The sequence below is a fragment of the Hoplias malabaricus genome, chromosome 14 (assembly GCF_029633855.1).
Source record: "Hoplias malabaricus isolate fHopMal1 chromosome 14, fHopMal1.hap1, whole genome shotgun sequence".
NCBI classification, from domain to species: domain Eukaryota; kingdom Metazoa; phylum Chordata; class Actinopteri; order Characiformes; family Erythrinidae; genus Hoplias; species Hoplias malabaricus.
Window position 1 is genome coordinate 17,312,610 of NC_089813.1, and position 17,955 is coordinate 17,330,564.

At 37.8% G+C, this 17,955-nt stretch overlaps 2 protein-coding genes across 3 annotated transcripts in view; one reads left to right on the plus strand and one right to left on the minus strand.

The window, feature by feature from the left end:
- ralgps1 (Ral GEF with PH domain and SH3 binding motif 1) overlaps positions 1-16,508 on the minus strand; it is a 165,307-nt gene extending 148,799 nt beyond the window's left edge. For both annotated transcript variants that reach the window (XM_066643689.1, XM_066643688.1), the window contains exons 1-2: positions 16,176-16,508; positions 6,566-6,665 (exon numbers count right to left, since the gene is read on the minus strand). The gene's annotated coding sequence lies outside the window, so the exon portion shown is untranslated. The remainder of the gene's footprint in view (positions 1-6,565; positions 6,666-16,175) is intronic.
- si:dkey-191c17.2 (uncharacterized protein LOC100005628 homolog) lies at positions 9,492-11,086 on the plus strand. The gene is made up of 2 exons (XM_066643247.1): positions 9,492-10,260; positions 10,980-11,086. Exons 1-2 carry the CDS (start codon positions 9,492-9,494, stop codon positions 11,084-11,086), a joined length of 876 nt encoding a protein of 291 aa, XP_066499344.1.
- Positions 16,509-17,955: the final 1,447 nt, after the last annotated feature.

The window sequence follows — 17,955 nt, forward strand, 5'->3', positions numbered from 1 at the left end:
TGTTTTAAAAGAATCACATATTTTGTATGTCATTGGTGTCCAATGAAACACGTCTTCATTTTCTTCAATATTTATTTATATACTAATGCATTTATCATTTGAACACAGCAGATTTTCTTCACACTGTGTGAATATTTCATGATGAATGGACCAGTAAAAATGCTCAAAAATTGCTATTTCGGACAGCGACAATATTTAATGAAAGGGGGATATGTATAATTCTGTAATTACTGGTCATAACAGATTAACCTTATTGCTTTTCTTATTATCATTAGACTAAAGTATCATTAGACTTATTAGCAGAGACTAAAGTATTTATTCCTCTTTACTTTAAACCATTATCTAAAAAGGGGTAATTAATTAAAATCCATTAAGGCCCACTTAGAGAAAGTTTTCCCAAGCCAAGGTCCAGAACATAATGTATAACTTGCATTATGATCAGTGCCATATTATAGCATTATTTTATGTAGTTAACTGAATGTCAAATCAAATTACACTTTCGATTACATTTCAATATTTTTCAAAATGTATTAATTATTTTAATAATAAATTTAAAATAACAAATATTATAAATAAAACATCCTTTTCCCAAGTAAAATTTACAAATAAAATAATAATAATTAAAAAATAAATAAATAAAGCTCTTAATGACTTTTATAGTCCAGCAATCTGATTGGCTCTTAATGCTGGGGGGCGGGACTTTCTCTATTAATAGCAAGCTGATTGGATCTTATTCCTGAAGGGCGGGCTTTATCCGTTATCTTCAAGCTGTTTCGCTCTTTATGATGAAGGACGGTAAAAAGAATCCAATGTTCAGCGTTATGAGAATTTGAACCGCTAACCGTTCCCTTCTTAAAAAAAGGTTATTGATTTTACCTCACACAACAGTGTCCCAAAAGTATTTTTATATAGTCCCTTGGGCTATTTTTACTGGCACCAGGACAGTGGCATCTGGAGTCCTGCCGTTTTAAGTGAAAATCTACTTGTATTTAATTATTTAGGATGCAACCATATGGGATTTCTGGGCAAATGCCGATATCCGGACACTGGCAGGCCATTCCATCCTCTCCACTCCCAAATTCTGGAGGTAGTCTCTGATCACACTCTGTGGGGGTGAGCGTTGTCATCTTGGAGGATAGAGGGGATTGCCACTGGTTGCAGAATTTCATTTCAATATCTCTCTGCATTGAGAGTGCCTCCAATGATGACAAGCCTTGTTTTTCCAGTAAGGGAGATGCCACCCCACATCTCACAAAATAATCTGTTTGGCATTGACAGAGGAACTGGCAAATTTTTTTATGGGGGCAACCCACATGCTCAGCTCTACTGCTCATCCCACAAATGCATTTTCCTTACAAATGTGGCACTATTTAAAAGGGAAACAGGCTTTCCAACGATATAAGATTTATTGCCAAGAAGCATTGTTACAACAAAGAAATAATCTACCAAACACAAATTTCCTTACTTTTTGTGCTAAGTTTATATACAAAAATCATTTAGTTAAATGTTTGATTTTGAATAACCAGCCATAATTTTTAGTATATCAGTTTAGCTTGCAATAAAGTAAGTATGTAAGTTCAAGGTTAATACTTTACTGAATACAAGAGGACAGTGTTTGAACCCAAAACAAAACTGTTTGTCAAAATTTAACTACACAACTCTGAACTAATAGTTTAATGCTGTCTGCCTTATGCTGTTGTGTGGCTAGTACAAGGGCACCAACAGCAGATGGGCCACAACAGCAGAAAACTACATTAGGGTCCAATTCTCTCAGCAACAACAGAAAGCTGAGTTGACAGTGGCCAGAAGCTCACCAAGACTGGACAGATGATGACATGAAAAACAGCCTGGACAGATGAATCTCAATTTCTGCAGTGGCACACAAGTGGTAGGGTCAAATAAAATGGCAACAGCATGAATGCAACCTACCATATATCAAAGTCTCAGCTGATGGGGGTGGTGTTATGGCATGTGGCATAGGACAATCATTCATTCCTTGAAAGCCAAGACCGATTTAATTATTATTACTGACCATATGCATCCCTTTATGAACACAAGCCACCTTCGGGACATGGTAGAATGGGAGATTCACAAATAAGAAGCTGCAAAAAACAAAATCTGGAATTGAATGATATAATCATGACAACATAGACCAGACTCTCTAAGGAAGGTTTTCAACATCTTGGGAGGCCAAGAGAGTAAGAATTGAGCCAGTACTAAGCGTAAAAGGAGGCCCTACCTAGTATTAGTATGCTGGTTCTTATAAAATGCTCAGTGAGTTCACCTCTCTTTGACCTTGACAACACTATTCAAACTGCACATGACACCATTTCTCCCAACCTTTACAGATCGTGTCATTTGGCAAGCACCTCTGTAGGTCACTAAGAAGGACATTGTGCTCTAGTTGTAATCTTACTGTAAGGCCCCAGTGATTGTAAACTGTTTAAAAAAAAATACAAAGGGTCTAATATGATCACAGCAGAAAAAAACGCATCTTGAGGTGTATAAACAATAGAGAGACCTCTAAACATTGAACTCATGGAAAGAGATAATGATACTGCTTTGTTCCTGCTCCACAGAGGAGTAATATTGATTTATTTGTTTCCGAGTATTTAAGGTGGAAACAGAATTCAGGAGACTGCTAACTGCATGAAAGTATGCACAGACCGAAAGTGCTAACGAATGAAACAACTTGAGTTACAAATGAGTTTCTCCTGTAATTCAAACAGTGAATATAAACATACAGACAAGTTAAACTTCAGTCAAAAGTAACCAAGAGTCAAACAGGGAACCTATCTTACTCTAGTTGAGACCAAGGCAAAAAATAAAAATAAAATCAAAAAACAAAAAGCAGTGTATAAACATAGACAATTATGAATGAAAAATTCAGTTATAATAAGTGTACTGTAGGGCTGTGTTATGTCATATTTTTCATGAAAATAGTGATTATAATTTTAGAACAATTAAAACAAATCCATATCTGACTTGGTAACGTAATGATGCCCTGCAGTTAGGCATAATATGGTGTATGTTTGTTACATGAGTCATTTAGGCACAGCCAAAAGTATGGAGGAAACTGACTCTGCTGTCTGAGTTTGTTCCAAAAAGGGAAGTGACTTCAGTAGTGTGAAGATGGTTTAGTTACAAAATCATCATCATACGTACAACAAACCACTAATTGTAAGAAATTAAAAAAGCTTGTAAAAACAATATGGGGAAACACAACTAACATATTTCACCACCTCAATCTGAAGCATCCAGCTGAGTAAAAGGAAAGTTAAAAGCTTAACAACAACTGTGAACTCTAACCCAAGCAGACAGAGTATACTAACTTGGTGTATCACCTATTTTGTATTTGTTTTGTTATTTGCTGTGAAGCATTAAGGGTGTATTTTAACTGTTTGCAATTAATGTTTATATGGATGCATTATTTCATACAAAATCCATATCTTGGTAAGTTACTGTTGTTTATAAACTAACCATATGTTTACAGATTACAGATGTGTGTTTGTTTTAACTGAAGTTTTGTAATGGTTACATTAAAACTTAAAAAAAAAAAAACTTGTTTTGTTGCAATAATATGTTCTTAAAATTAATAAAATGTGTTTTGTCCTATTACCAAATGTATCATAATCACAATATTGTGATATTATTTTAGGGCCATATTGCCCACCCCTAGCATACAGTAATCTATAACACCATGATATGAGTATGTAAAGAGCTATGTCAATAAAGCAATATGAGCTATTCACAGTCCAGTGTCTTCATTCAATCTCTGTCACATGAAGAAGGCTCCATGATAAATGAGCACTATTCCATAAATTTACAAAAAAGTGCCATGATACCAATGTTCTTAGTAGAAACTGATGCATGCATACACAAAAGCATAGGTTGTGGGAATAAAAGTGAACAGTCAGTGTAGACAGTGTTTAAAAATCCATTGGTGTCCAAAGTTTTGTAGATATCACGCAATTTTTTATTTTGCTACATTAAAGCTAATTTAATTGTGGCACCAATATTGTGTAATATCCATAGAAATGCATTTACTGAACCTACTGTACATGTGTCCAAGATCACTTTCAATGTGGATAAGTGAAGCGAAGAAAAAAAAAAAAAAAAAAGAAATCTTTGCTATACTATAGTTACTATAGAAACAGTAACTATAAAATCTAAAGGAAAATTGCTGAACTGCAGTGTTCCACATGGATCCATTCTTGGGCATTTACTGTTTAACCTCTACATGTTACCACTAGGGCAAATCCTTAAAAATAAAATAATAACCTATCATAGTTATGCAGATTATACTTAGATCTACAGGTGCTGTTCATAAAATTAGAATATCATGAAAAAGTTGTTTTATTTCAGTAACTCCATTCAAAAAGTGAAACTTGTATATTATGCGCATTCATAACACAGAGACTGACATTTCAAGTGTTTATTTCTTTTAATTTGATTATTATAATTGACAACTAATGAAAACCCAAAATGAAAATGAAAGCAAGTTTATTCCATCCATATATTACATCTTTATCTAAATATGTTTAGATTTTAAGGATTATTCCTCCCAAATACTACTTTATCTTGGAATTTAACAGATCTCAATCATGTATATGAGACACAAGGATGGCTTTGGGGTCATAATACGAACTTGATATGAAAATGACCACCAACAAGATACAACAAGTAAATTGAATCTTACACACACACACACACATAAACATGCACACACTAGACAAACTCTCATCCATGTCTAAATTCCCACTTCATTAGGTGGCAGTGTCGTGAAAACATAAGGTCCTGGAATTAAGGGCCTGAAGCTGCAGTTCTGAAACTGCTGCCTCCTATCCATAGTTATACACTTCTCAGCTTTCCTCATCTGTAGGAATTGCTCATTCAGGGAATAAAAAGCAATTTGACTCTTCCTCGTATGTGAACTGCACTCTATAATTAATGCTGTACACTCTAATCGTCTATGTGTTGATGAAGTCTTGTCTTGAACTAAATTACACTGTCATAGGTGATTATTTGCCTATGAAGCATTACAATATCATAATAACCATAACAAAGCTCAGCTATTAAAAATGTTATTCTGAAAGCAATACTGGAAATGGCCTCATTTGAATTAGGAGACATCACCAATCATTTGATTGAATAATTAGACTTAGTCTGTGTTCTTAGGTGATATGCGGTGTTCCACTATACTGTGAAGGATATGCATGTGTATTATACTTTTAATCTTGCACCTAACAATAATCAGTAAGGAAAATCGAAAATACAGTCTATGGCCAAAAGTATGTAAATACTGACTTATATCCAACATTCTATTCTGAAATATGTCCTTTTGTTGCTGCAGTAACAGCTTCTCCCCTTCTAGGAAAGCCTTAGACTCGATACTGAAACATTTGTATGAAGATTTGAGGGAATCTGCCTCAAGAACTTTTGTCAAGTGGAGTTTGTATCACAAGGAACACTTCACCTCAAAAGAATGCAATTCCACTGCTCCACAGCTCAATGCTGAGAAATTTTATAAACCCCTACTGAATTTGACTTAAGCTACATGTTAAACCTAGGCTCATGTGCAGCTGGATGGTATCTCAAAATGAAAATATTTATGACATGTTCTGCATCTTTAATAAAATGGCCAAACATTTTTGTGCATTTAAGCGAGCCACAGGGAGGGGGCGCTCTGGGAGCTCACTGACTGGAGATGAGACAGTCAGAAAATGGGTGGAGAAAAGAAAAAAAAACGATGTAGCCAACAGCAGTTGTGAGTTTAGCGCTGAGCTTGGGTTAAGAGAGGAAGAAAGATGAAAACAGACAAAATACAATCATTGGGCAGAAGGCGGGAATATACCCTGGAGGGGGGCGCCAGTCCTTCACAGGGCAACACAGACACACTCACACATTCACTCACATCTATGGACACTTTTTGAGTCGTCAATCCACCTACCAATGCGTGTTTTTGGACTGTGGGAGGAAACCAGAGCACCCGGAGGAAACCTATGCGGACACAGGGAAAACACACCAACTCCTCACAATCACCGGGAGCGGGAATCGAACCCACAACCTCCAGGCCCCTGGAGCTGCGTGACTGTGACACTACCTGCTGTGCCACGTTTTTTAGCGTCAAAACGTGTTGGTATGCAGTGTCAGGCTTTGCTGAGCTAAACTGCACCGCACAACCATTCAGAAAATCCTTGACTTTGTGCTCACAGATATTAACCCCCACCACACACACCCAACGATAATACCATATACCATGATAACATTTTGAGACTGTATGTTGGTATGAAAAATGTGGATACCACCCATCCCTGATTCTAATACCCCACAATAGGGTTATTTTAAATGGATTAAATTAACTAAATTTAAAGGATGTCTACACAGTTTAGTACATAAAATACACACACAGACACACATTTCTGTAAAGATGGGCAATATACCCATCGCCAGCAACCAATTGAACTGCCAATTAATAATGATTAACAAATGGTTTTCATCTCTAGAGTTATCCTATTTCATGTATAGTGCATGCACCGTACCAGGATTGCCCCATTACACTTACCCATTAGGAATGCTGATCTTTACATGGTTTGAATCTTCAGTTTAATACTGCTCAGGCCATCAGGCTAGTCATTTCACTCTGAGATCTCCTTGAAATGGCACTGTGAAAAATCAAGAGAGAAGAGTTCTAAACGCTTCATCTTAATGTTTGTTACAATCGCCATGAACAAGGTAACAATAAAAAAAAATGTATCATTTTATGTAAAATAACTTTCAAAGGAGCACTTAGAGTTCTCTAAGGTAAGGATCAGACCAATTTCTTATCCATAGTTGCACCACAGTAATGCCCCTTGTAGCCCAGTTTTCCACAAACAATGTGCTTTAAGTGTGAGCTGAACAACAGTGACATCCCCACACTGGCTGGCAACTTTGTGACTGGTTCAAAAGATATGAGGTTAATTAACAAGAATAATCACCAGATCTCATTTCCAATAGTCAAAATTTGGAAAAGCATGTGAAATGTTAAAGCAATTAAACATAAATATTAACTGAAATCTATGCCAAGTTGGTAGATGGATCATTCCTTACAGGATGTATAGAGCAGATATAGGCAAGGGGACACCTAACTAAGTGTTAAATAAATGCCTGAATGCCTTGACTCCTTTATTTAGCAGCATCCACTTTTAATGGTATCTAGACTTCTGTCAAAATATCTAATCTATTTGTTGAGGCTCAGATGCATTCTCTGAATAGATGACAAAGCACTTCTTTAAGTTGCTCTGAATAGGTGCTGCAAATGTAAATGTTGAACATGACCACTTTTTTTTTTTTTTTTTTGGCCTGATCAAAAAGTGTAATTTGACACATACACACAGAACAGCCTAGACAGCACTGGAATATTTTCACTGCCTGAAATGGTATGGGCTTGGCATATTGTACTGTGATTGTTGCTAGTTAAGTTAGGAATGGGTTTGAATGCCTTTGACAGCTAGAAAAAAACAAGGAGTAGTTTCAAAGACTATACAGACAATGGTACTTATGAGTGTTTATTGTGTCCTATGGTGACCAAGCTAACAAAACAACCACGAATTTAACAGCATGGTCTGACTATTCTGTGCTTAACTTAAAGAAAAACAAAGGAAGGAAATGTGTCTTTGTTTTTAAAGAAATGTGATGATTTTGTAAAGAATTGTTTTAGCGTTTTTATAGAAAAATTTTTTTTTGGAGCTTATAGAAGAGCTTACAGGTAAGAACATTCAAACAGTTTATCAGTATAATGTTTTTTATATAAACAAATATGATTATGGAATAACAATAGGGATTAATATTAGTATTACTATTTTTGTTTTTTTTATTGACAATGTTATTCTACTGATAACATTAAAGTGGCTCAAAGGCTATGGATCAACCAAATAAAACTGCAAATGTAAATTAACCAAGATGCATTTTTGTTTCCACTGACCTGTGCTGCAATTCATGACTTCATTGTAATGTGAAGATCTACTGTACTAAACATCTAGATGACTTTTACTTTTAAATGAGCACTTTAATAGCTATTAACAGATTTTCATTGCCAGTTTGGCTTATTAGACAAAGGCAAGTTTGGCAATAATAAAGTAAGAAATGGGATTGACCATTAATATTTCATGATCAGTGCACCTCTGTTTAAAACAGATTTATTTACCATCTCTCAAATTCACTTCAGGAGGTGGTCTTGGACTTCAGGAATAAAAACTATTTAAATTAATATTTTTATCTGTACCATTTAATTGGCAAATGCCAATTAATAACTAATCAAAACCCCACAGGACCAAGGCAGAACATGTTTGTTGGATCATTCTCAGCACTGCAGTAAAACTAATGTGGTGGTGGTTTGTTAATGAGGGTTGTGTTAGTATGAGTGGATCAGAAACAGCAGTGCTGCTAGAGGTGCTGGATATTTGTTTGGTGGACTATAGTCAGTGCAGCAATGACAGTATCCTCCAGCAGCACTGCCGTATATCAACATTTAATGCTTAAAATGTATTACAAAAACACTTTATATCCAAAGGTTTGTACACAATTTTAAAAGAGTGAATACTACAAGCTTAACGTGCATTCACAAATGGATGTCAATCTCTCCATTCATACAATTGATTTTAGTAGAAATATAGGGTGAGTGATTGTCTACACTTTTGTTCATATAGGATACATGGATAAGCATTATGGAGATATACAACATTTATTTCTGTAGGGCAAATATACAATAAATGTCTCAGTAAATTGACTGAAATATAATTCATCCATAAAATGTATTATATTCATATTTTCTGACCAACTGTGGCTCAGAACTGGATAAGAGTTTACAGATCATGTATGAATTAATGTTACGTATTCCTTATCCCTGTTCAGGGTTGCAGTGAGGCCATCACGGGGCATCACACACAGTCACACATTCACTCACACCTATAGTCACTTTTTGAATAGCCAGTCCACCTACTAGCATGTGTTTTTGGACTGTGTGAGGAGTGTAACCCTCCCTGGCACAGGGAGAATACATAAAACACCTCACCGAAAGTCATCCAAGGCATGGTGTGTTCTCCCCTGTGGTTCCCCCAGGTGCTCTGGTGTCCTCCCCCAGTCCAAAAACCCACATTGGTAGGTGGACTGACTACTTATAAGTGTGTATGAGTGAATCTGTGTCACCCTGCAAAGGACTGGCTGCCCCTCCAGGTTGTGTTCCTGCCTTGCACCCAGTGACTCCGGGTAGGCTACGGACCCACCGCAACCCTGAACTGGATATGTGGTTACAGACAATGAATGAACGAATGAATGAATGAATGAATGACTAAACTTTCATCAGGTATTGATTTTGTCAGAGATGCATTTGTCTAGCAAATTCAAACAATTGTGTTTAAAATGAAATGAATGACCAAGTGTAAACTGCACAGAACCACACCCATATAAACAATTTTATCATTGTAACCTCTCACTTATATTAAAAGGTGATGTCAACCAGCGGAAAGAAACAGAATTTAGAAAACATTCTAACAACCAGGAGAATCCCAGTGGAGATGCACTGTGAACTGGGGGAAAACACAGAATCAAAGCTGAAGGAATTGAGGTCTCAGTGTGTGGAAGAGAACACCATCACAGAGCATTTTTATGACACTGAGAGCTTTCTACTGGCCTCCACCCAAACCTGGCTGAGTCAGAAAGATGGCCAATGGAGACTGATTCTGGAGCAGAGCCAAGATGGCAATGAATCAGATAAGAGTTATCAGTTATCAGTTACGTACACTGGAAATGACAAAAACAAAATGCCGGACAATCCATCATCTTTGACAAGGGCAGGTAACCAGGACAATGTTGAAATTACACAAGTACGAGCATTACAGCATGAAAGTCTTACTGAAGTCTCAAGAGCAGCGTTCAAAGGTCAAGATGAAGATTCATGTTCTTCTGCTTTTGCTGCTGTACCCAGATACACTGAGCTGACGGATCATAGCTCCATCATTAAGCGGATTGCTCGGTCTCTGCCGGATGCCTTAATCCCCAGAGAAATCCAGCACCTTAGTATAGAAAGCTTTCTGGCAGCTGCTGGAATTCAGATGTATGACAGCTGGATTAGGAGCAGAAGAGTGAAGTACTCTTTGCCTAGTGGCTGCTCCCTGGTTGTTGAGACAAACTTCACCATTCCCAGTACTGCTCCCTCTGCTGTTCTGAGCATGAGCGCTAATGTGCTGAACATCAATATAGAGCTGGAAACGATGGAGAGTATATGCATACAGCTGGACCTAAAAATCAAGACTTGAGTTAAAGAAAAGCTTTGCCTAGCTATCTTTTCCAAACATAATTGATGCATTTATATTTAATATATTGGTATATAATTTGTGTTTGGGGCGGCTAAGTGGCAGGAAGTGTCGCAGTCACACAGCTCCAGGGACCTGGAGGTTGTGGGTTCAATTCCTGCTCCAGGTGACTGTCTGTGAGGAGTTGGTGTGTTCTCACTGTGTCCACATGGGTTTCCTCCGGGTGCTCCGGTTTCCTCCCACAGTCCAAAAACACAAGTTGGTAGGTGGATTGGCTCAAAGGTGTCCCTAGGTGTGAGTGAATGTGTGAGTGTGTGTGTTGCCCTGTGAAGGACTGGCGCCCACTACAGGGTGTATTTCCGCCTTGCGCCCAATGATTCCACATAGGCTCAGGACCCACCGCGACCCTGAACTGGATAAGCGGTTACAAATAATGAATGAATGAATGTATGTGTTTGTGTGTACTTTACATTTTGTCAAAAATGTACACCAAAATAATGCACCAATAAAATAGGGAACTTTTTTAAAATAATTTTTTATATATTATATAACAAACATTCTTCCATTCTAAACACAAAAACTAAGAATCAATCTGAAAATTAAGCATTAGTCCACCTCATTCACAATCTGTAACACTGAAATCACCATCTTTAAATTCTTTCTCCTGTCTTTCTTATACCTCAGGATACACATTTCTTGCTGCTCTTCCTGGTGTTGTCCTGATCCAGCCCCAACCCCAGTCAATCTTGCACAAGATCTTTGTCTTGTCTCACCTAAAGCACCATGCTTGACCATGCAAGGATGCTGCTCTAACCTGCTTTTACTGTCCCACAGAGTCACTGACCACCTCCCCTTTTCTCATACATATTCATCATTAATATTACCTGTAACTCATTATCTCTATCAGTTCACGTTTACTGTTCTGTTTTTTGTCGTCCTCTGGTGTTGACCAGAGGAGGATGGGTTCCCCCTTGAATCTTGGTTCCTTACAAAGGTTTCTTCCTCATGTTATGAGGGAGATTTTCTTTGCCACTGTTGCCCCTGGCTTTCTCATAGGAGGCTTCGACCTGGACCTCTGTAAAGCTTTGTGATGACTTCTGTTGTAAAAAACACTTCTTTGTCTTCTTCTTCATCTGGGCTTTGGGATCGGTACTGTAATGCAGTGGCTAGGTACACACACTATGGACAATCTTCCAAGTCGCCAATCCACCTACCAACTTGTGTTTTTGGACCGTGGGAGGAAACCGGAGCACCCGGAGGAAACCCACGCAGACACGGGGAGAACACACCAACTCCTCACAGACAGTCGCCCAGTGCGGGAATCGAACCCACAACCTCCAGGCCCCTGGATCTGTGTGACTGCGACACTACCTGCTGCGCCACCGTGCCGCCCCTATTCAAAAATATGTCATCCATATTTTTGTACATCTCAGGTGAGATACATTTTACAGAATGAATGAATGAATAAATAAATAAATAAATAAATACATAGACCTCTTTATACATTTTGTTTACTATTTTGTGGTGGTGGTAAAAATGACTTGTTGCTACATTAAGTAAGTAAATCCAAAAACATTGTGCTGTATTATAATTATTAGGTCATTTGGCCTGGAGAGTGATCCTGAAATCAACTTTCAATCTTCTATAAAAAAGAGCTACATTGAGCTGTGTTTTTAGGTTATATGCAGATTCATTATGTCAATGTCTTCTCAGAGAAAGACTCAAACTAAACACCAACTGCTGAGACATCCATGGTTTCTGTAGCAACGGAAGGCGCTGTAATGCATTCATAATTTTCGGCTCTTTTTTTATAAGCTTAGAGGCAATGCAGTCTGTAGGCACCAAGCAGCCTGTTAAGACTTAAATATGACTGCAAGGTTAATTTTAATGCATGAATGCTAGTCTTAATGCACAGTATGTCATTAGGTCTAAAAGCTGTGTCTGCACAATCATTCTTTAACACTTCTGGACCCTATGGTGTACAACATACTTAAATCATTGGTTTTCAGACTATGTTAATGTTTAAACCTTAACACAGAAATAAATTGCAATTCTTACATAAATTGTATTGCACAAAAAGTGTCTAATCATTTGGATCACTGTTATACTGAGTACAAAAATTTATATAAGAAAACATTAAATTTAATTAAAACAGAATGCTACAGAGAACCTACAGAAGACTTTTCCAGAGGAAAGAAAAATAATAAAGGAATTCTCCTTAATATCTCTGTAGTTCCTCCTAGAATAAAATGAGATCAGATGGAAAAACAAAAGAGAGAGAATTTTCAGAGAATCACCATTACCTGAGTCATTACAGAGCAACCTATGAGCACCCAGCCCAGTTCCAAATGTTGATTAGCGTGGTTGCAGTGCAACTGTATTATGGAGTTAACTTACAATATAATTATGATACAGAGAAATATAGTATTAGTCTTGCCCAAGATGTAGCATAGGGTGCTTGCCCAAGCTGGGAATCAATACTTATTCTGGGTAGTTTGGGCACAATATTAATCAGCCAGCTAATTAAATTGGTAGTTTTCAGTAACAACTGAATAAAACTAAAATTCAATATTGTTGTGTCGCACAAAAAACAGCACACACATTTAAATATTCTATTAAAGAAATCCAGTATAACCAATTAATAAGCAAATCACAGGTATGAAAATATTTTTTTGTTGTTTAATAAAAAATGTAAAATCACTAATTTGGCTACATTAGCTACATTTGGCTACATTAACATTAGCTGCTAACCCTGGGGCAGACGGAGCTTAAGATCACTAACAAACACAGCAACCCATCAAGAGTTGTGAAGTGAACCAAATTTTTATTACTATTCTGACAAGAAGGAGGCATCTGTCTGGTATCTTTATTTCTCTTTCAGCTCATGTCAGTGAGTAAAAGTCAACCCTATTAGCTAGCTAGCTTCTTCTTGTAGTGATCTAAACATCCAATACCCATAGTAGCTTGTGTATGAGACTTATGTATGTCGTAAAGCATTGGCTGGTAACCAATAATGTTCCTTCTGCGTCAAAGGCAGTGCTGCCTCCAGAACCTTTTAACGATTTTGAACATGTTCATGAAAGTTATAGTCAGTGTTGAATCAGCCCGTGTGCAAAATCACTACTCAAAATTGCTCTCTAGGCAGTGCTACCTCAGAGGCAGAAGGAATTGAAATGGTTACTAGCCAAAAGATGGGGATGAACCTGATGGTTAGCACACAATTGGTGAAGATGTTCAAGTACCATGTTATACGTTATAACTAGTAAAGCTCTCACTGCCAGAAATATCTTTGGAACAAATTAATGTACATTTAAAACATTCTTTTTTGTTACTATAGGCTTAGTTCTTTTTCATAAATTGTTAGACGTGCTGCATAATCTCAGTATTTTGTTTTGCTTGAATGGAGGATAATGTCTCTAAGTGAGCTATAGAATGTTATATATAGAGGCTCTGATGCCTCTGCAGCAGATTCTGAAGAATTATGTTCCTGCATATTTGAGTTATGATTGCTGCCTCTGAAGGAACATAATGTTCTGCTTCTCCTGAGGCAGAGGCTAAGGTAAATTGGAATAGTATATGACTGCTGCCTCTGAATAGGCAAAGCATTTTAGTATAATATTGTGTAGCTCTTTCTAAGGCAGCAATTATAAATCAAGTGTGCAAAATTTACTTCTTTAGAATCTGCCTCAGGGGCAGCAGAATTATGTTTTTAAACATACTGCAGCTTCCTCTGAGGCAGCAGTCAAAACATATATGTGAAGGAAAGTTCTTCAGAATCGGCATCAGAGGCAGAGGAGCCTCTCTAACTTCCTCAGAGGCTACTCAAAATACTGAATTTTAGCAAAGTTGTCTGGTGTCACTTTAATAAAATGTAAGGATGACTGCCTGAAGAAAGCCACAAATGTTCCCACTCGTTTACAATAGACACCAATTTGCCATAATATTATGACATCTGTTGCTGCACAGTTTGTTGTTGGTTGTCCTTCATTCAGTGGTCACTGGACTTCACATGCTGACCATAGCAGCTATGATCAGCATGTGGTAATCAGCAGACAAACTGGAATTGGTAGTATGTGCTATAAAAAACGCATACATCACAAGAGCATCTCTGACATTGAACACTAATGGTTGTCAATTCATCTCAAAGATTTTAAATGGGGTTGTGCTTGGCACTGTGTGCAGTGATCATAGGCCTGTGTGTGTGGCAGGTCACATGCCACAGCCATGGACAACTAATTCACGAAGCTCTAAGAACAGAGAACAATTTACTTTTATGTTCATCAGAACATGTCTATATGTTTCCAATAACTATCTATAGTTTTGCTGACAATGTTGGTCTACGACAATAGCTGATTTTATTTACCTGTTAGCAGTGGATACGGCTGAAATGTCCACTTTTTGATTATGACTGGTTAAAGTGCCATCACTCTATAGAATACTAATTCAAAGACTAATGATTGGGGGTGGCTTATACCATCCTACTGATGAAAGTCATTGCTCATTGTGAGTATAAGCTCATGTGCAGCTACCCCAGAGAACCACACTTTATTTCATGCTTTCTAAGGAGCTGTGTGTGCAAAGTGGATCAGTCTGTATCCACAACGGTTACACCATAATGTAGCTGAATTTATAAATTAATTATAAGGAGTGTCTACAAAATCTTGGACATATAGTATATTAGATTAGACTTATGATGATAAATTATAGATAATGCAAATGAAACATTTAAGATAACAACAAAGCCACATATTATTCTGTAACATTTTCATGACCATATAGTCTTGACTGCTAATTTCTTTTTATACCAAGCACAAAAAAATGTACTAGTTTCTGTTTGATGCTCAGAGAAATGTGGCTTCCCTTTTATATTTAAGTATGAACTGTAAATAAATAAAATAAACAAAAAAAATCACAGACTCAACTTACTAAACCATGGGGCAATGAAAGGCTTAAAATGTGCCTTGCTAAGATGCAAAGTTGTATAAAAGTGGCAAGCTGCATTTTAATAATTCAGGTTACCGTAAACTTCACATGTATTTTTAACCAAGCGACTGTCAAGAAAGGCTTTTAGAATTTCTTAAATCAGTGTTTGTGGTATGTAGAGTCATGATTAATGTCACCATGAGAGCACAGTGACATTTTATTTATTTTTATGAAATTTTAACAAAGAAAATTCACATAACAGAACACATTTTTACATTCAGACCTAAGACAGCAGCAAGACAGACGCACGTTTAACATATCCCATGTAGCAAAGCAGCATATCAAAGTTAAACGAGAAAGTAGAAGGCACGTGTGGACACAGGTCAGAATGTCATTCATATGTAGCGTTTTTAAAAAAGGAATACTGTGCTTAACTGGAAAATTGCTCAGAATATATTGGCCTGTTCTGCCATTTAGCGTGTATCCGTAGCGTAAAAAGACAAGCCAGCAGACACTGGGCACGGTTTGCGCACCAACGTTGACCGACAACACAGCATTTCAACAAATAGGCGTGAGTTCATATATGTATTTATAGCAACCCCTCTTTATGCTTTTGCAGGAGACCAAGCAAAAGACTGTGATCCTACCAAAACAAACACTCTATAGCGCAAACTATACGCGAGATATAGGGCCCCTGTCAAATTCCACACGAAAACAGCAACGTGTTCGACACTTAGGCCATCCTATAAAAAAATGCCAAGCATATTTAACAGCATCCTTTCACTGAAGGTTATTTTCAGTGCAATGGCGCAGGACTGACACCGAGCGTGGCAGCTCAGCTACACCTTCAGTTACCTCCAGTGACGCAAGCCCATCCCCGCCGTTTGTTTTGATGTGTCAAACGTGGTTTTGTGTAAAAGCATTGTCGCCATAGAGTAGGTGTTCTTTAACGCTCACCGCTTAAAGGAAAAAGGTCTCCACAGATTCAGCTGCATGCACCGGGCTCGGTTAAGCGGGATACACAAGCACCACGTCTGTTCAGAACGAATTCCAATTTCGATGTGGCTCCATATCCGAAGAACGTGGCGGCTAAAACATCTCTGGATGGCAGTTTTCTATTTCCTTCATATTCATTTTCCAAAAAGAGTATGACTTTCCTTCGGCAGACCACGGCGTTTCAGCTGTAAAGAATGTAAAGCTGGCGCTGGGTCGCTGTACAGTACTCTACCGGATGGTGGTGAGGAGGGCCATTTGCCAACAGCTGGGCATCAACAAGACGAAGAATCACACTTCAAAAGACAGTGCAATCGACCAATCGCTTGTCACCATTCTATTTTGAAGTCCCACCTCCACGCACGGCAGCCAATCATTAATTAGGTCAGTGTTGTCGCGTGCAGGTGCCCCCCTCGATCTCGTTTCCCCGTTTTCATGCTTCATGCTCACGCGTGATACTGTCATTGTGTATTATATATATATATATATATATATATGGAAAACCATCCTTATCTACACTCATTGTCCATTTTATCAGCTCTACTGTCTGTACCAAAGCACTTTGTAGTTCCACAATTAGATCTGTTTCTCTGCATACTTTATTATCCCCATTTCACCCTGTCAGGACCCTCACAGGACCACTACAGAGCAGATATGATTTGAGTGGTGGATAATTCTCAGGACTGCAGTGACAATGGTGGTGGTGATGTGTTCATGTGTGTTGTGCTGGTACAAATTGATCAGACACAACAATGCTGCTTGAGTTTTTAAACATGGTGTCCACTCACTGACCATTCAGACACACCTACCTCATTTGTTCGCCTTGTAGACATTAAGTCAGAGACAGCAGCTCATTTAGCGCTGTAAGGTTTGTATTGGCCGTCCTCTAGTCCTCCATCATTGGACGCTGGACATTTGGCTGTTTGGTGGACTATTCTCAGTCCTTTAAAAACCCTAGCAGCCTTGCCGTGTCTGATCCACTCGAACCAGTGCAACAAGCACTAACACATCACCACCTCATCACTGCAGCAGGGAGGATGCTTCACAACCCAAACATTACCTGTTCTGTGGGGGTCCTCCTAACAATTGAAGAGCAAAGTGATATGGGAACAATAAAGTATGCGGAGAAACAGGTGGACTATTGTCTGTAATTGTAGAATTACAAAGTGGTCAGTGGAGCTGATAAATTGGACAATGAGTGCAGATACAAGTTAGGTGTTCCTAATCCTGTGACCATTAAGTGTATAAATATACAATTAAATGTCTGCCTTGTTTCTGCATTCACTATCCATTTTTTTTCAGTTCTATTTACGACATAGATGCATTTTGTATTTCTACAAATAAAGACCACAAACTGTATTGTACTCATTGGTCAAGGCCGCTGTAGGACCACCAAATTACAGGCATTTTTTTTTGCTTGTGGATCATTTTCAGCATTAGAGTCACACTGACGTGGTAGTCAGATAGTGTATGTTGCTCTGCTATGAGTGGATCAGATACAGCAGTGCTACTAGTATTTTTAATCACTGTGCCCACCCACTGATCATTCTTTTACAAACATACAGGTGCATCTCAATAAATTAGAGTATTATCAAAAAGTTAATTTCTTTCAATAATTCCATACAAATGTGAAACTCACCTAGATTTAGTATTTTAATGTTGATGATTATGGCCAATATAAAAATTATTTTTAATACAGAAACGTTGGCCTACTGATATGTATGTACAGTATATGCATTCAGTA